Consider the following 20335-nt stretch of genomic DNA (forward strand, 5'->3'; position numbering starts at 1 on the left):
TTACATGCACGGACAAGTTTGAAAATCTCCTTCGGGTAAGGGATGCAGCACGGCTTTTTGGGAGTGGTATTTGTTTTGAATGTGTGTGCACTGCTCCTGTTCATGTTTGGTTACTTTGCATACATGTAGAATCACCATGGGGCACATGACCTGGAGCAGAATTCACCTGAATTGATGGTCAGACTTGGTGACAGTCATCTGTAATGGGATTGTGATGGAGCCATCAATGTGTGTGACACTGGCCTCGGAAACATACGGGTTGCACCGGGTTGACATGGTGTGTGAATTCCCCATTAGGGGCTCAATGGTGTATAGCAGGCTCTCCGTGAGCAGCAGGGGGTGTTTAGCTGTAACCCGTCACTAGTGTGCCAGTGCCATGGATTTCCAGCATCTGTGGTGCTAAGGGGGGTGCCAGTGTTGGTCCCACGTCTTCATCCACATGACCTGTGTATGTGTAGACAGAGTTGCATTAGCATTCCGACATACATGACTAATAAAGGTGTCCCTCTGCCTCCAAGGTGCCTCATCTCTGTCAATGGTGGTCTGTTGCCACTGTGCATGCGGCATGTCTGGCATTGTTCTCAGAGATGGTGCATATGAGTCTATGTGTAGAGTAGCAAGATGCAAGCTGTTTGTCAGGGATTAGATTCTGTATTGTGCATGATGTCCATGGCTGTGTAGGTTTTGTGGCCTGTCAGTCTCCACGACGGCCACTGTGCCGCATGTGAATCCATTGTGTGTGTGTGTGCCATGTTGAACCAGACATTCCTTCCTTGACATGCACCTTTTGCATGGTTCCTTCCTGAGATCCTTGTCTTTGTGTGCTACTTGTGGCATTGTTTCCTTGACATGGCGCATGCTGCTGCAGGCCCTGCTGCAAGGGCACCCAGTGTCCACGCAAACGAGCTGGTGTCCATCATGGATTGCTTGCTGACATGTGCTATGCTGATCAGCAGCATCTGTGCCTCATGCGGCAGCACACTCTGCATTATGCACAAGATCCCCAGTTCGATCCACCTCAAGGCAAGAGGGAGACCATCCCCCAGGTCAACTATGACACCCGTGTCTACTCCTACCCTGCACTCAACGGACATGTGCGTTAGAAATCCCATGATACTTGCCCACATCCAGGATGCAACTGCACAGCTCTGCTACTACATCCGGCGACCAGGCCACATCAACGTCCAACAGAGATGGGGGGAGTGGATCACTGCCAGCTGCAGGATGACCTTCTCAATCCACGCACACCGTCAGGATGCAGCCCACACCCACAACACAACCTTGTGGCACTGTGATCCAACACCCAATTGTGCCATCTCCATGCATCCAACCTTGGCTGGCCCACCATTCGTCACATCCACCTGACTCAAGCATGCAGGACATGGCTCTGCCACGTGTCTACACATACCTGGGACTCCCACCCCAGGACACTCCACATGATCCCTGACCTCTGTGCATGACTGTTGCTCTTCTAAATAGGTCTGTGGGCACAGTTGTGCGGGCACCCCCTCAGCTGGCTGGGCCCATCACGGGTGAGTATGGTGCTCCATGTCTGTCTTGGATGGTACGTTGTGACCCATGTGTGTCCTGTGCCAGACTCAGACCCCAGGGTATGGTGGTTCGGAGTAAATTCAGAAATCAGGCATGGTTTGACTTTACAACACACACATGTAGTGGAATAATGCAAAATGACGGCATCATCTTGTGATTGTGATGAATTTTATTAGTGCTGGGGTACGTGTTTGGGGGAGTGACAAGAGGTGCTTGGCGGGAGTGTAGAATCCAAAGTTCACAGGGGGAGTTGGTGTCCTTGCCATTGACAGTCATCAGAGTCTGTGCCACAGTCTTTGTCAACATTGGTCAGACAGTGACCAGCAAGGCCATGTGGCAGAGAATGTCCTTTGCTGCTGTGCTGCTGTTGGGCCATAGGGCCAGGTGCCAGGCCAGGTGACCTGGGAGATGGTGATGTTCCGCTGACTCTCACGGTCTCTTGCGTGGACGACCCACCTTCCTGCGGGGACCCTCAGACGCCTGGCTTGACGGTGCAAGGGACGCTCCGTCAGATGATTCCTCCTCCTCCTCCCTCCCTGGGGCTGGTGCTGCTCTACGCCTGCTGGCACAGGGAGGGTTTGCCAGGCTTTGGGCGATCTGACGGAGGGATTGGCTCATGTCCCTGTGCACCGCCAAGTGCTCTGCATGTCTTGCCTCCATCCTGGCATGATACTCAACCTGCAGGGCCTTCATCTCATTGAGGGTCTCCACTACCTGGGCGATGCCTCTGGAGTCACGCCGGTATGCGTCCAGGATGGTTCTGACGTGTGCCATAGCCGGGTCCTGAGCCAACTGGGCAGGTTCGGGCCTCCGCCGTCCTCCACTCCCACCACCCCTGCCCACTTGCACCTGGCCTGCCGTTGTGGGCACATCGAGTCTCCGGGACCCCTGAGGGATGGCATTTGCGGTGTCGCCTGCCTCCTCCTGGGTGCCCGAAGAACCTTGTCCCTCCTGGACAGACTGGCTGCATTGTTGTGTGCGGGCAGGGCTCCTGGGTGTCTCCTGGGATGTGGCAGGAATGGGGGTGGTGGTTGGCACAGTTGTACCTGACGCAGGTGCTGCAGGTGGTTGGACACCAGAGGGGCCAGGTTGGTCTGGGTCATCCACGGAGTGGTGAGAGTCGTCGCTGGCGTTGGGGTCCTCTTCACGCAGAGCCTGGTCCTGTGAGTCTTCCCCCCCAGTGTTGGGGGGAGATCGACGACGTTGACCTGTGTGTGAGAGAGACAGTGTTAATTGTGTTACATGCGACATCCATGTTTCATTCTTTTTTGATTTGGCACAGTTCCTCTGGGTGGTTGGATTTGGCTAGCATTCCTCACACAGTGCACTTGTGCATGGGTATGTCCCTTGGCCACAGCTTTCGACACTTTACCTATGTGTGACACAATCTTAGTTGATGCATATTTTGGGAACGCAGTCAGCAGTGTAGTGAGCGGGCGTACCAAGCCATGCGCAGCCGCCTTACGTGTTGCACTGTACGTGGCCAAATTGTGTTTTTTCCATGCTATTTGAGAATGCATGTAGGTAACTTAACAATTTGTGACAGGGTTCTGACGAACACAGTGGGTAGGTATACTGGGTATAAGGTTCTGTTTGTGCCTGCAGCACGGATGTACTCGTGCACAGATTGACACATGGCCTAGTGTTTATCAAAGGTTGAAGGGGGGGTTAGGGCACTGCCAAACCTTGTCTACATGCACACAGTCCACCTGCTGACGAGCGGACATGGCCACACCACCCAAGGGTGATTTGGTCTCCCTCTGTCTCTCTTACTCCCTCCCTCTGTCAGCCTCCTCCCACTGTCCGTCTCCCTCTATCTCCCTTTCTCCCTCCCTCTATCAGCCTCCTCCCTCTGTCCGTCTCCCTTTCTCCCTCCCTCTATCAGCCTCCTCCCTTTGTCCGTCTCCCTTTACTCCCTCCCTCTGTCAGCCTCCTCCCTCTGTCCGTCTCCCTTTCTCCCTCCCTCTATCAGCCTCCTCCCTTTGTCCGTCTCCCTTTACTCCCTCTCTCTGTCAGCCTCCATCCTCTGTCCCTCTCCCTTTCTCCCTCCCTCTGTCAGCCTCCTCCCTCTGTCCATCTCCCTTTCTCCCTCCCTCTGTCAGCCTCCTCCCTCTGTCCGTCTCCCTTTCTCCCTCCCTCTGTCAGCCTCCTCCCTCCCTCTGTCTGTCTCCCTGTGTCCATCTCTGTCTCTGTCCCTCTCTCTGCCCCTCTCCCTCCCTCTGTGTGTCACCCTCTGTCACCTCAGCCCAGCTTCCTGGGCACACACAGTTTGCAGGTCTTGCAAAGGCCATTGGCTTGTTCATGTGGGTTTGTTTCTTCTCTGCGGGCACCCATTGGGCGGAGTGTGTGAGTCTGCGCTGCTGCTGTGGCGGTGTGTGCTGACACTCTTTCAGTGTGCTGCGTCTTCATTGGCTGCTGTTATGTGCAAATTGTGCCTTCATACCCATGTCGTCCTGCAACGCGGCCACCATTAGCAGGCAACACAGTACTGTGTGGGGATACACTGTTGGTATGGCTGTGCCCTAAGCCATATGGGCTGAGGCCATTGTTGTGTGCTTCAGAGTTGCTCTATGTTAGTTTTGAGGCCCACCCTCCCGGCATCGGGGACATCCTGTCTTGTGTTTGTGTTTTGTGTGGCCTGTGACTTGGCCTGGCCTTGCTTGGGGCATGGGGCATGGGGCATGGAGTCGCTAGTGGCATGTGTGTGTTTTTGGAGTGTGGTTGTGTCCGGTGCTGGCTTTGTGGGTGTTGCGTGCATGATTGGTATTTGGGTTGTATATGGCGTTCCCCCCATGTGAGGTGAGTTGTTTGTGTACTCACCAGGCTCTCGGACTCCTTCTAGTCCGTCACATGCCAACGGCTCCAGCATGGTAATCACCTTCTCCTCCCAGGGATGGTAGTGTACCGGTCTGCGGGATGGCCCTCCTCCAGTGATGTTGGCCTGGTTGTGCTCGTCCGTCATTTTGCGGCGGACCGTCCTCCGCAGATCGTACCACCTGGCTTGGCACTCATGCCTGGTCCTTCTGGTGGACCCAACAGCATTCACGGAATTGACTATCCTCTCCCACATGGCAGTTTTTTCTGATATGCTGGTCCGTCTGACCATTGTTCCAAAGAGCTGTGGCTCGACTCTGATGATTTCGTCGACAAGGGACTCCAGCTCGTCCTTTGTGAACTTTGGATTCTTGTTGGTTGGCATGGTGTGGGGTGTGGGTGTGGATGGTTGTGGGGGTGGGGGGGGTGGATGGTTGTGGGTGTGTGTGTGTGTGTGTGTGAATGTGATGAGGGTGTGTTTGTGATGGTGGTTGTGTGAAAGAGTGCAAGTGTAAGGTGTATTGATGGTTGAAGTATGGTGCAGTGCGTTGTCTCTGGGGTCTGGCAGCAGTGGATCTGTTGCAAAGGATCATGGTTTGTGTGTGTAGGGCCTTTTTATTGGTCCATTTGTGGGTGTGGCTGTGTTTGAACTTTGGGTGGGTGTGTTATAAGGAGTGGTAGTGGTTTGGGCCTCTGTTTATCTGTTTGTCAGTTGCAGGTCAGTGTATAGAATGTATTTGGCCTTGTTGGATATGTTTAGTGGTGTTGTGGGCCTCGGATTGACTGTCCTTGTGTTTTTTTGGTTGGTCATGGTTCAGTAGGAGTGTTTTTAGCGTCTGTACGGTGCGTACATGGGCCATGTTGTTGTACAGTGCTGTCCTTTGCTATGGCTTAGTACGACTCGTACATGCCCGATGTTGGGTGAGGGTGCTGGTGTGTGGGCCTGGGGTACGGTCCGTACATACACTGGTGGGGTGGGGGTACGGTCCGTACATACACTGGTGGGGTGTTGGTACGCTCCATTCCTACACGGGTGGGGGTACGGTCCGTAGATACACGGGTGGGGTGGAGGTACGGTCCGTACATACACTGGTGGGGTGGGGGTACGGTCCGTACATACACTGGTGGGGTGGGGTACGGTCCGTACATACACGGGTGGGGTGGGGGTACGGTTCATACATACACGAGTGGGGTGTTGGTACTCTCCATTCATACACGGGTGGGGGTACGGTCCGTAGATACACGGGTGGGGGTACGGTCCATACATACACTGGTGGGGTGGGGGTACGGTCCGTACATACACTGATGGGGTGGGGGTACGGTCCGTACATACACTGGTGGGGTGGGGGTACGCTCCATTCATACATGGGTGGGGGTACGGTCCGTACATACACGGGTGGGGTGTTGGTACGCTCCATTCATACACGGGTGGGGGTACGGTCCGTACATACACGGGTGGGGTGTTGGTACGCTCCATTCATACACGGGTGGGGGTACGGTCCGTAGATACACGGGTGGGGTGGGGGTACGGTCCGTACATACACTGGTGGGGTGGGGGTACGGTCCGTACATACACGGGTGGGGTGGGGTGGGGGTACGGTCCGTACATACACGGGTGGGGTGTTGGTACGCTCCATTCATACACGGGTGGGGGTACGGTCCGTACATACACGGGTGGGGTGTTGGTACGCTCCATTCATACACGGGTGGGGGTACGGTCCGTAGATACACGGGTGGGGTGGGGGTTCGGTCCGTACATACACTGGTGGGGTGGGGGTACGGTCTGTACATACACTGGTGGGGTGGGGGTATGGTCCGTACATACACTGGTGGGGTGGGGGTATGGTCCGTACATACACGGGTGGGGTGGGGGTACGGTCCGTACATACACGGGTGGGGTGGGGGTACGCTCCATTCATACACAGGTGGGGGTACGGTCCATACATACACGGGTGGGGTGTTCGTATGCTCCATTCATACATGGGTGGGGGTACGGTCCGTACATACACGGGTGGGGTGTTGGTACGCTCCATTCATACACAGGTGGGGGTACGGTCCATAGATACACGGGTGGGGTGGGGGTTCGGTCCGTAGATACACGGGTGGGGTGGGGGTTCGGTCTGTACATACACGGGTGGGGTGGGGGTTCGGCGCGTACATCCGCGGCCGGGGGGCATTTTGCGCATACATGCGGGGTCTGTGGTGGGGTGTTCGGCGCGTATGCGGACATGTGTCTCCATGCTTGCTGTGGGAGTTCGGTCCGTACGGTGTTTTTTGCATACAGTTGTGAAATCGAGAGGACGGGAGTGATCGTACTAGCGCGGTCGGACTTCATTTTTCCGATTTGTACGGTAAATCGTCCGGGGATGTGTCGGACACAATTTTCGACCCGAGGACGTGTGGGGAAATGTTCCGGATGTGATTCGTATGGAGTTTTTCCCATGCGAATCGTACTTGGCAGTTTGTACGCTACTTGTACGATTCGTACGGTAAAAAATCCAGATTCAATTCGGCCGGGGAAATTTTTCCAGGATCCGAATTGGCACCTTGGTATCCAACTTGTATAGTAAGCTACAGGCGGATATAGGTGGTAAGACAACTAAGGCGATGGAGAAAGGGAGTGAGGCTTTAGAGGTCCCTCTTGCTGAGGAAGACTGGAATGCGGCGTGCGCCCTCACTGGCATGATTGCGTCTAATGGCAATCTGAAAATAGTGCACTTTAAATACCTCCACCAAACATACTATACGCCGGCTAGGTTGTATGCGTATGGTCTCAGAACAGATGCGACCTGTAAACGTTGTGGGGCGGATGGTGCTGATTTCCTGCATCTGGCGTGGGGTTGTGTGGCGGTGCAGGATTACTGGCTTACTGTTACCACAATGCTAGGTAAAATGGTGGGCGGAATTATCAATTGTACAGTTTGCACATGTCTGTTGGGTATTGATCTGAATATGCGGGCTAGTAGGCGCAAATTTTGTACTGTTGCTTTACTGGTGGCAAAACGTAGAGTTTCCCTGTGTTGGGATAGTAAGATCCGTCCAACGGCCCGGCAGTGGCTTATCGACCTGGCATACAGTAGGGACATGCTCCAAATATACGCCAAGGAACTGCCATCCAGGGCCAAGCCTAAAGACTACTGGTCGTACTTCACGGACTATCTGCAAGTGAACACTATGGATTAATGCCTGGCTGTGCCTTATTGGACTATAGGTGAAATTACTGGTTATTTGAAGACTTTACAGACACTGTGAAATGTGTGTTACAATGCTACAGTCTGGGGTGTTGTTTGTTATGGTTTGCATAATGTATAACTTTGAAATGTCAATAAAAAAATAAAAAAATAAAAAGATACATAGAAGTGGAAAGTACCTGCAGTTTTCAGGGCTGTGAAACTGTGTTACAGATTGTGTGAAGCAAAGTTTTCTCAAATTCACCCATTTAAATTTTGGTAAAACAAATGACCAGTGCTGTTTTCTCTTGGTGTGGCATCTTCATTTTCTCCAATATCATGTGCTAAGTTAGCTATTGCAGATATCAGTTCTGGTATCTCCAACCAGCCCATTGGAGCAAAAGCCTTCCGAGTAGTTCCAAGCCTTCAGCTCTTTTTTAAATAAGCACAGGGTCACATTTCTCTTTTATGGCTAAAGAGAGGAAGTGTTTATTTTACATTATTATCACCAGGCTGCAGATTTATGACGCAGGCTGGGACTCAGAGGTCAGAGAACTGAGATATTTAACTCTTGAATAAGTCCTTGTCCTTGTTAATTCGATATTGGAGTGTGAGAACAACATTATGTTTCGGAATGCTTTTTGACTTAATCATTAAGGTAGCTCTATTTTATTTTTCTCCCATTTCAGAGTGTTACATTTACAAACTGCAGACCTCTTGCTCCCAGTGGCCAGTAGACACTGTGCCATATTTATAACTGAAAAATACACAATTCTTTTTTAAATGGGCAAAATAAAAATATTTCTAGGAAACGTTAAGTCTTAATGTTTTTCCTCCACTTTTAATTAAGCTGATTGTCCTAATGTTTTATGAAGCATGTTTCATCACTTTAAGTTCCTGCCATTTAAACAAAGGGCTGTATTTTTCTGTTATAAATATGGCACAGTGTCTACTGGCCACTGGCAGCAAGATGCCTGGTGCTTGTGAATATTATACTTGGAAACAGATGAAAATTTAAATTATGAGATTTATGGATTCCATATAAACATAAAGTTAACTCTTCAGTTTAATTTTCGCCACTTTCAAAGTGGCACCTTTACACAGAGAATATTATGAAAACATTTGCAGAACATTTTTCTGCGCTTTAAAAAAAATAGCTGTATGTTTATGCTATACATTTAACTGTGTCACATATTGTGAAAGGTATTTCCTGTGCCACAAGTACATACGGAGACCCCAGGACTTGCAAAATCTACTCGCCCACTCGCAATTGCGAGTAAAATTATATCAGGTCGAGATATTTTTAGCACCTACTAGTCCCATCTGGTGAGTAAACATAGGCTGGAAAGGAACAGGTGTTCTGTTCATTCAGAAAGTGAATGAGCAATAAAGGTGATATTAAATCTTGACACATTTGCTGTCTGTTCAAGTAAAGAGGTCAAATGTCAGTTTGCCTTTTAACTAATTGCTGCTTGGAAAATTAGGTTTATTTTTCTCTCTCACTGGAGTTAGAGGTTTTTGTAAAGTGAGCTGTTGGAAGATGTCAGTTATTTTTCTCTAACACATAACATTTATATAAATAGTCTGGAAATTAATATTACAAATATTTCAAAATATATCAGAAATGACAAAAGCACATTTTTTGTGATTAAGAAGTGTAATGCAAACAAAGAGTTAAATAGGAGCATAACAAACCAGAACACTTTACTTGGTGATGTGCAAATGACACATATTTGAAGAAACTCTTTTTCCAAACATTATTGTTTGTACATTATATTATCAGTAAAGCTGTATGTCAGTGGGAAGGTTTCTGGCCATTTCAATGTAAAATCTGCTGATTACAAATGACAGTGTGCTACCACTTCATACTTTAGTTATGTATTTATTAAAAGTGATAGTTTTTAAACATGATTTGAGAAACATTCCTGCCCCCACCCTGATGACAATGCTGTTAATGAACTAAGAGCCAAGTCAGGGGTCATGTGTATCCAATATGTGGCTAGGATTGTATTATATATGGAAAAACGTTTCATCTATTAAACCAAACAAAAGAGATTTTTTTGTACAGCAGACACGCTGAACTTGCACATTTGAAGGTTCTCTCATATATGATAATGAAGAAAATGGCAGCTCAATGAATTAAAATATTTGCCAACGATCAAATCATTTGAAACAAGTTTATGGGTCACGAGCATTACAAATAGGTCGAGTAGATTATTTAAGTCACTAGACCTGCAGGTCTAGTACCATTTTTATGATTTTCCGAGGCCTGGACCCATATACTTATTTCCCATTCATACGCACATATGTTAATACATCCCTAAAGACCACGCTCTCACTGACACACATGGTAGCCCTGTCATAGTGGCCCTAGTCAAAGTATTTTATTGCAGCCTTTGTATCTGGCATTATGAACATTAGGCTCAAAGTCAATGAACCTAGGTACTGGGTGTCTGGTAACAACGCATAATTTGCTTAGCCTTGAATAGTTCATGATTTTCAAGGATCAGAAGTAGCTGTAACTACAGAAAAGCTTGGAGACCTCTGCTCTGAACAGGTGATACCTAGATACATAAAATGGCATTTCATTTTAGCAAATTAATCTAGATTTTAAAAATTGATAAATCTTTTTCTGGGTGATGAAAAATCAATGAAGCATTTTTTTTATTTAACTAGATGTTTCCTGAATGAAATGAACAAGTGTAATACACTTCTTTAGCATTGTTGTGAGAACTAAATCACCTCAAATCGCATTTTGGAAATAAATGGTCTCAGCTACTGACCATAAATAAACAAGTGTAATACACTTCTCTAGCATCATTATGAGAACTAAATCGCCTCAAATCCAAATCACATTTTGGAAGTAACTGGTGTCAGCTATTGACCACACACATACATCATGCAATGGGCACACTAACTAGCTGAAAAACCATGGAAGCAATTTGGTTCATCCCTATAATCCCAACCACCAACAAAAACCTACAACTCTTAAAATAAATCTAGTCACCATACTGACCGCACCCCACACGAAACTGAAACAAATTGTGGTCTGTGATGGAAAGGTTTGTAAAGTTGTACCAGCATTACTTATAGGCGCTTTACCTGTATTACCTTTAGGCGCTGTAATGTCATACTAAAAGATAATTGTGCACCATGCAAGTGATATTTAACAATTACAGTAGGATTTCAAATGCCCTGACAAAACTTAAAGGTAAGGACCGGAATCAATAAGCATGTCCACAAAGTGATCATGTAAACTACTTCTTTTTTTATTGAAAATACATCTACAAAGTAATGTTTGTCTGCACAGTCACATCTACACACATAGCCGACAAAGCAGTTTTGGGAGGTGAGATTTTTCTAAAGTACTTGATTTCTGTAAGAAACAACGTTAGTTAAAAAAAAATGAAGGAAGATCATCACACACAAATCTGTGACATATTTCATTTTTTTTTTTGTTTCAACTGATGCTATCAAATGGCATCCATTTACAAGTTGTATACTTTATAGTTCAAAGTAGAACATCAAAAATATTACATGGTTACTCAATACATTCTAAAATTAACTTTTGTACACACACATATGTCATCCATCTATATAAAAATATCTATACCTAGAAGATGTGTATCTGCTTTCTAGACTTTTCTTCTGTTATCAAAATAAAATGTTTCACACGACTGAAATTCAGTCTGATTCTAACACAACTCTGCATGAACACAATGCAGACAGTTTATAAGACTGGAAATTTATCCTATGTCTATCTGCCTCCTCATCATTTGACACAGTACACATATAGAGAAAAATGACCAGCCTGGGTCCTTCTTAAGACCTCACTATGTACTGTACAGCATAGTTTGTGTATTGTAACACTACTTTCAAAACCAAAGGCCACGGATGCCAATCACGTTGCTTAGCGAAGGGCAGTGGTGGCGGTTGATTCCACCCCCCTCCATCTTGCACTTTGATGTGAAGTTCATAATAACATAACAATCAAAAAACATGCAAAAACATTTTTGTGCTTTTGTGTTCCCTCGGAATCCATTAACTGGACCAACAAATATTTTCCAGCTTGACTTTGTAGAACAATGAAAACAAAAAAAAGAAACATATATATATTTACAAATATAAAATATAATTTGTTAAAAACTGTAAGACTCACATCGGGACTGTCTGTGGCTTGTACACAGAAAGGCGAGAGGAGATTTTCCCTCTCATTCTTTTAGTATATCCTCCCTTTTACAAACAAATTGAAAGGAGTTTTATCTGTAGGCTACCTGTGCTTCCTGCTTGAAGTCTTCTTTTTTAATTGTAAGACATTACTTTCCCCATAAAGGTCCCTGGCATTCTGTGTAACTGTTTTAGAATTAAATCATGAAATCGTATAATGTATAGCTGTGTATACTACTGAAATAAGTATGTGCAGAACATACACAGAATGTACTGTATACAACACCTGACAACAAAAGCACATAATACTAGGAAGTGCAATACACCAAAATTGTTATAAATTCAATATGTCTTACACATGGAGGCTCGAACAATTTTACTGAATGTTGACTAATGACATGTTCTTTTATCAACATTAGTCTGAAGGGGTAGAGTTAAGCACATGTGCATTTATTCTGGAGCAACATCGTTTAAAAATACATTGATGCCTGGTGGCATTTGGTGGTGCAAGTGCCCACAAAATGTTTGGTGGCCTAAATCGAGGATCTCAGACACTTACCAAAGCTTCACAGAAGATCAATGCTAGAAGATAAAGAGGTTTTTATGAACCTTAATGTCTCCTGCATATAGTGTCCTGAGTAACTATTAATTTGTGCTACTAGCAAATGGACACATTTTTATTAGTGAGTCGTGTGCCCTGTAAATTGTAAGTGTTCTTTTGCTTCTAATGTGCTGGATACCCAAAACTCATTATAGAGTTAACGTACGAACTATACAAGATCACACTTTCATTTGAGCATGGGAATTAAAAATAATGGCTCAACTTGGAGTCTTTGCTCAACTACCGAAGTATTAAAACAAGTGGGACATGTTATAGGCTCCCATTGTAATTGTGACATCACAATTGTAGATAATCAAGGTCACTTTACAGGTTTTTCATAGACATAATGCACATTCTTGTGTATTTCATTAATATATGCTTCCTCTGTAGTCAGGGCTAGTATGACTGATACAATACAATGTTATGTTCCTTCCTTTAGAGTAGGACACAAGCGACTTGCTGATGTCTGATGAATCTGAATGCTTGTAAAACATTCACAATCATCTATTCTTTCCTTTTTCATACGATGACACAATGACTATTATTTGCTTGAAGTGAAAAAATGGATTGGGGAAATTAAAACTGATTTTATGCTTCAATCTCCTGAAACCAATTCCACCATTTTCTTACATCTTGGTCTCGCTATCTATAGGTTTCTCAAGCTCGTTTTCTTGGGAGATCAGCTGGTATGGTTTCTTCATTTCATTCTCTTCAATAACGGAGTTGCCCATTTCAGTGTCTCCACTCTGCAGTTCATGCCGAGATAAGTGTTCAACTATGCCGGCTCCCAGAGAATCTCCCAGAACGTTGGTGGTGGTACGGAGCCGATCCCTATAAAGAACAATATAGAGTTTTATTAGTGTTAAGCAGGACATTTTAGAGACTTATGATTGCAGCCCATCAAGCTCAGAGGTAAACTAGAACACAGCTCTATAAATTTGAGATTTCCCAGAATTTGACTGTTTGGTATCCTATGATGACCCACTGTTACCAAATAAAGCAGACTTTTCCTCACTCGAGTCAAGAGATGCAAATCTACTCCAGGTGTGTGCACTAGCATATGTCTCAAAATGTACATAAACTATTAGCATGAAAAACATATATATACAATTAGGAAGTCTCAGATCCCAAATAAAAGTTGGTGGTAACAGAAAGTCCTCTGATTTTTGAAGGAACACTTTTATTAGGGGGAGTAGTACTATGCTGCAAATACCACAATGGTTTATCTTCCAGATAATCTTCTAATAATATTGTTTACTTCCCCATGCTGAACCTTGAGCAAAACAAATGTACCACCCTGATTCTAGCGCTTTCTGCAGAAATCCACTACCAACTAGTCGCAAAATGTGAATTAACACTATGAATTAATTTTCCACAGTGTATAATAATATTACACATGAATAAATGGCCTACTAAAGGAGGAGAGTGACCAGGCAAGTTTAGTAACACCAACGTTTTGCGGTTTTCACAAACGTCTCTACACAGTATTTCCATTTTGTAACCATTCAAAGAATTACTCCTGTGAGGGCAGAAGTAAATCCATGTCCTAGCTGGGGTGCTGGGCAAGTGGGTTGTCCGTAGAAAGATTTTCCCAATGGTGAACAAATAAAAGTGAAATTTTAACAAAGCAAATGCTTCCCATATGCAAAACACACTTAGAACTCTCTCTTCATAGACATAATCAAGAGTTCATAAATGTTTTGAGAATTACTGCACCTTCTGTGTAATTATCAAAATCACAAACCTGATTCTATGCCTACACATGTGTTATAATGAGGACCAAGCCAGAGGTAAGTAAGTTCAAGCGTCTTTATTCTGTCATCCACTCTCCGTAACTGACAGCGTTACGAACATTCTATGGTGAGCTCTAGAGGAACGTTCCAAGAGGGAGGGAAGGCGGGGGAGAGAGAGGGAAGCTACCACAGGGGAAAGAGAAAAGGCTAACAGGACAGAGGAAAGTACAGGAGAGAAAGGAAGGAGATTACAACACATCTCCCTACGGGGGACTGGGAAATAGAAAGACTAAAGGAAAAGAAGAAAAAGTAAGAGAGTATAAGGAACAGTGGAGTAACACAGTTTGACCTTATTAACATGGAACCTCTTTGGCCTGGGAGGCGGGGAACGCACAGCAGTGAAAGGAAGGAGAGAACCTCCCCGGATCCCATCCTCGTCGCCAGTGTTATAATGAGGACCAAGCCAGAGGTAAGTAAGTTCAAGCGTCTTTATTCTGTCATCCACTCTCCGTAACTGACAGCGTTACGAACATTCTATGGTGAGCTCTAGAGGAACGTTCCAAGAGGGAGGGAAGGCGGGGGAGAGAGAGGGAAGCTACCACAGGGGAAAGAGAAAAGGCTAACAGGACAGAGGAAAGTACATTGCGCTCTTTGCGTGCCTTATAATTGGAAGTGCTACATCTCCTATTTGGTATGAAATCTGTCTCTCCAGTTTTATTTTTTTAGCATAAGTGTAGTTTGACATACTTTACACTTAATCAACACTTTATGCTTGAGAACATTGGTCTTAATATTTGGATAGGAGGTATTTTATTGGGGGCACAGTTATTAGACCACTACTGTATTCCATAAACTCATGTTATGTGGATGATGCCTGCCACTAAACACGTTGATCTGTAGCTGTCAAACGTATTTTTTATGGAGAGAGGGCAGTGAAAAAATAAAATGTTCATTACTATCCAAAGTGATCATTTCTCCTGTATGCACAATAGGACTTAAAAAACAGTGCTACTCTTTGATTCATTCAGTCTATTGGAAATACTCACAAGAACCAATCAACGGCAATGATGAGAGTGATGTCATCAGTAGGAAGTCCAACAGAGGTGAGCACGATAACCATGGTGACCAGTCCAGCCTGTGGGATTCCTGCAGCCCCAATACTGGCAGCAGTGGCTGTGATGCTGTTTAAGGAATAAGGAGGGAATGTCATTGAGAAAATTCATGGGCAGTGCGCATCTCAGAAACAATAGCATTTCTGCCTAAGACTTGTTCACAGTATGCAAGAAAATAATTGTTATTTGAGGTTATTGAAGGCAGACGTGAGGCTAGGAACAGAAATGCATATATTTTATTTAATAAGCATATTTTATCACCATCTCCCATTTGGGTAGTAGGTAGCAATCGGGTAAGGCAATAGGCTAGCCAGACACTGTAAATGATTTAGCATTTCTATTTTTTTATTTTAACAAAGGGTAGGTTATATTATGCATCACAAATACCTGAAAACAGTCCAAACTCATTTTTCAAGGTGTGTCCTCTTTGAAAGCGCGTTAGAATCAGCTGCACTGCTGCTCTTTTGTGACAGAAGAAACTATTGTGCAGAAACACTCTGGATAGGCCCCAAAAATAGCACCTAACCAGAATATCATCCAGTATCTCTTATCACCAAAATACAGTTGTTTAATATAATCCTGTAGAGATTTAGGGCCTAAATTGCATGCGCAAACGAGTATGCAACCCGTTTGCGCATGCAAAATGGACCAGGGCCATGTATAATTCGTAAACTCGCTATTTAGGAATTGCGAGTCGCAATTAGGAAGGGGCATTCCCTTCCTAATTGCGTCCACAAATCAATGTACAAATGTTTTGTGACCGCAATTGCGGTCGCAAAACACTCGCAAATGACCACCCTCTTCAAGATGGTGGTAATGCAGTCTCAATTTGGAAGGGGTCCACAGGGGACCCCTTCCACTTTGTGACTGTCTCTAAAATTATTTTTGAAGGGCAGGCAATGGTCCCACGGACCACTACCTGCCCTTAAACGATTAAACGAAAACTTTTCATTTAAAAAAACAATATATCCCGTTTTCCTTTAAGGAAAACTGGCTGCATTTAAAAAAAGAAAAACTGCTTTATTTAAAAGCAGTCCCAGACATGGTGGTATGCTGAGCCCAGCAGGCCACCATACCTGGGAGGGCCTGTCATTCCCAATGGGCTCGCAAATTGCGAGAGGCTCATTTATATTAATAAGCCTCGCTCTTTGCGACCCCATTGGGAATCGCAAACAGTGATAAACACACTGTTGTACATGGCAAATTTCACCTAGCAAACTGCGACTCGCAAAGGAGTCGCAATTTGCGAAGCGCAACTTTGCTGGTCGTACATCTGGCCCATTATACTTAAACTGTCACTCAGAATTATTACAAAATATTTTAGAACACCAGGGATCAATTCACTGAGACCAGTGAGAAAATATACCACTGAGAGAAAATACATCACTGATTAGTTGTTAAATGCACTAAACTTTAATCACAATTTCACACAAAAGCATAATCTTTGAAACTTCCTTTTCTATGAAAAACTAGAAATAAATTTACATTTTAAGACAGAACACTAGTCTTCTTCTCCTCAAACTCCCCCATACTCTCTAAAATCTATAGACTTAAAATGCCATATCCATTGCTGTAACACCTTAACACCGTTTATTTTTCTCCTCAGTTCTTTTTCAAAAGAGAAGTCTGCATATATGCAAGAATGTCATATGAGGAGAAAACAAGACATCTTCAAACTTTCGCCCACAGTGTGTTTAATATCTTTGTTACTCTATGCATAGCTGTATGTATATGTATATGTATGTATGTAGAATTTCCATAGTGCAACCCTAGTCAAAAGGCAGCGGAGCACTGCCCAGGATCAAAGACAAGCACAAAGATTGATAGGAGAGGTAGTTGGTTTGTGTTCTTTTACTGCATTTTAATGCAGTGTTCTATAAAGAGGCGTATCTTCATCAGTTTCAACTAAGGGGGCGATTACAATGCCATAGGAAACCGTTCCTATGGCATCGTAATCTCCTGTTCAGATTAATTTCCGACCGACCCATTTGGATGGAGTCGGTCGGAAAGGAATCCAAACCGGATTTCCAAATGGCTTCCGATAGGCTCGGAGAGCCCATCTGCCGTTCGGAAATGATCCTGTAATCCCAAGGACGGCTCTTCCCGCCCAAGGGATTATACTGTCGGATTCTGACAGCCTTTCTGTGCCGGCCTTTCTGACACAGAAAGGCTGTCGGAAGTCGACTTTGGGGGCTCCCAGCAGGGCCTCTATGGGTGCATGGCCTCCGGGGTGCAGGGATGAACTGCACCTTGTCTCTTTACACTGAGAGCATGCATTTCAGTCAGAATGCATGCTCCCATTGTGAAGAATAGGATTGTGACCAAACAGTGTTCTGTCACATCCTAATTGCCTCTTTGGGACCGCCAACAGGAGGTCGGTTGGTCCCACAACTGAATCGATGTCGGTCAGACCCCGGTCCGTCCGACATCGTAATTGGCCCCTAAATTGGAGCAGTATTGGGAAATTCCTGATGGATACCTGAATGTTCTTTTAGATCCTGGGTATATTGATGGAAAAGGCCTGCTGCTTTTTTTCCCTTTTTTCCAATTCTTAGTCTCCAGTCTGATGGTGTCCTGGCTGTGGGTGTGCAGAGTATCACTGGAAATAGTGAGCTTGTCTGCAAGAAGGGGGCGCTGGTAGTGATGGCTTTGCAAATGATGCAGCTAGTTGAAGATGATATGGACCGGCCATGGGAGCCAACGGAGTTCCATCAGGATGGGGATGAGGTGATCATCTTTTAGCGGCCAGGTATGAGACATGTTGTGGTGTGTAGGATGTCTAGAATGGCCTTAAGGGGTACCAGTGTAGAGTCTGTGAGGACATGGTACAGGGCCTTACCACTATCTGGAGTATGAAGGCTTGTACAACAGTTCTGAAGTCACTTTCTGGAAGAAATTATTCTAGTTTCTTTAGAAGAAAGAGCTGGTACACAGCCATCTTTGTTTTTTTGTGCAATGTGTTCCTGGAGGGAGAGGTTGGTGCCCAGAGTGAAACAAAGTCAATCAATCAATCAATCAAGGGTTTATATAGTGCGCTACTCACCCGTGAGGGTCTCAAGGCACTGGGGGGGTGGGGAGCGGCTCCGGATCAGTCGAAGAGCCAGGTTTTGAGATCCTTCCTGAAAGTGTGCAGGGCCGGGGAGCATCTGATGTTCATGGGGAGCTCGTTCCAGGTCTTGGCTGCGATGTAGGAGAAAGCTCTCCCGCCAGTTCTTTTTCTGCGGATGCGGGGTACCTCTGCCAGGGCGAAGTCGGCGGAGCGGAGGTTCCTCTTGGGTACGTGGAAGGATACTCTCTCGTTGAGGTATTTGGGTCCGATGTTGTTGACGGATTTGTAGGCGTGGGTGAGGAGTTTGAAGGTGACCCTCTTCTCGACGGGGAGCCAGTGGAGGGCTTGTAGGTGTTGGGTCATGTGTTCGTGACGCGGTGTCCCAAGGACGAGTCTGGCTGCGGCGTTCTGGATGGTTTGGAGTGTGTGTAGAAGAGTTCTGTTGATTCCGGCGTAAAGGGCGTTGCCGTAGTCCAGTCTGCTGGTTATGAGGGAGTGGGTGATGGTCCTTCTGCAGTCGGGGGGATCCATTTGAAGGTCTTACGGAGGATGTGAAGGCAGTTGAAACTAGTGGAAGTGACGGCGTTGATCTGGAGGTTCATGGAGAGGGAGGAGTCAAGGATGATGCCGAGGTTCCGAGCGTGATCTGTAGGGGTGGGAGGGTTCCCGAGGGTGGAGGGCCACCAGGTGTTGCCCCAGGCGGAGGTGCAGGGTCCGAGAATGAGGACCTCGGTCTTCTCTGAGTTTAGCTTCAAGCAGCTGTCTGTCATCCATGCTGCCACGTTCTGCATTCCTTCCGGGAACCAGAGTCTGGTGTCTTCGGGATTCTTCGTGAGTGAGAGGATGAGCTGGGTGTCGTCGGTGTAGGATACGATGCTGAACCCATGCTGTCTGACGATGGCGGCGAGGGGGGTCATGTAGATGTTGAAGAGCGTGGGGCTGAGAGAGGATCCTTGGGGTACTCTGCAGTTGATTTCCGCTGTCTGTCATCCATGCTGCCATGTTCTGCATTCCTTCCTGGAAGCAGAATCTGGTGTCTTCGGGATTCTTCGTGAGTGAGAGGATGAGCTGGGTGTCGTCGGTGTAGGATACGATGCTGAACCCATGCTGTATGACGATGGCGGCGAGGGGGGTAGATGTTGAAGAGCGTGGGGCTGAGTGAGGATCCTTGGGGTACTCCGCAGTTGATTTCCGTGGGTTCGGTGAGGAAGGGAGGGAGTCGAATCCTCTGGGTTCTTCCGGAGAGGAAGGATTGGATCCAGTCGAGGGTGGCTCCTTGTATCCCCGCGTCGTGAAGTCTGGCTGCGAGTGTGCGATGTGAAATGGTGTCGAAGGCTGCGGAGAGGTCTAGAAGAATGAGGGCCGCCGTGTGTCCCTGGTCGAGTAGTATGCGGATGTCTTCAGTGGCGGCAAGGAGAGCGGTCTCAGTGCTGTGGCTGCTGCGGAATCCAGACTGGAAGGCGTCTAGGATGGAGTTCTCTTTGATGAAGGTGGTCAGATGGGCGTTTACGAGTTTCTCGGTGACTTTGACCGCAAAGGGGAGGAGAGAGAAGGGCCAGTAGTTTTTTGGGTCCGTTGGGTCAGCCGTTGGTTTATTAAGGAGGGGTTTCACCTCTGCCCGTTTCCAGTCGTCTGGGCAGATGCCGGATCTGAGAGAGGCGTTGATGGTCTGATGGCGGCAGCGGCCCTGTGGAATATGTGCGGTGGGCAGGGGTCTGTTGGGGCTTCTGAGTGGGTTTTCTTCATGGTCGCGGTGATAAGTTCGATGGTAGCGGGATCCCAGGTTGTGATAGTTGGCTTATCAACGGTGGTGGGTAGGGGGGTGGTATCCGGCGCTGGTTCGCTGAAGTTGTTGTAGAGGACCTTGATCTTCAAATGGAAGTAGGAGCTGAGCTTGTCGCAGAGTTCCTGGGAGGGTGTGACGTCCATGGCTTCGCTGGTGGGTTTTGCGAACTGCTGTATGACGTTGAACAGTTCCTTGGCGTTGGTGGTGTTGGTCTGGATTTTTTCTCTTATGAAGGTCCGCTTGGTGTCTCTTATGTGCTGGTGGTATTCCTTCAGGGCGCTCCTGTGGTTGTTCCATGCTTCCGAGATTTTCTGGTTTTGTCAGGTCTTCTCTAGGCGTCTGCAGGAGCGTC

General features: G+C 46.4%; 1 protein-coding gene across 2 annotated transcripts in view; it reads right to left on the reverse strand.

The window, feature by feature from the left end:
- Positions 1-10783: 10783 nt before the first annotated feature.
- Positions 10784-20335, reverse strand: part of SLC1A3 (solute carrier family 1 member 3) — a 173475-nt gene continuing 163923 nt past the window's right edge. For both annotated transcript variants that reach the window (XM_085631060.1, XM_085631059.1), the window contains exons 9-10: positions 15083-15217; positions 10784-13134 (exon numbers count right to left, since the gene is read on the reverse strand). In XM_085631060.1, the coding sequence (XP_085487186.1) occupies positions 12930-13134; positions 15083-15217 (340 nt within the window). In that variant the 3' untranslated portion in view covers positions 10784-12929. The remainder of the gene's footprint in view (positions 13135-15082; positions 15218-20335) is intronic.

The sequence above is a fragment of the Triturus cristatus genome, chromosome 2_1, assembly GCF_964204655.1.
Source record: "Triturus cristatus chromosome 2_1, aTriCri1.1, whole genome shotgun sequence".
NCBI classification, from domain to species: Eukaryota; Metazoa; Chordata; class Amphibia; order Caudata; family Salamandridae; genus Triturus; species Triturus cristatus.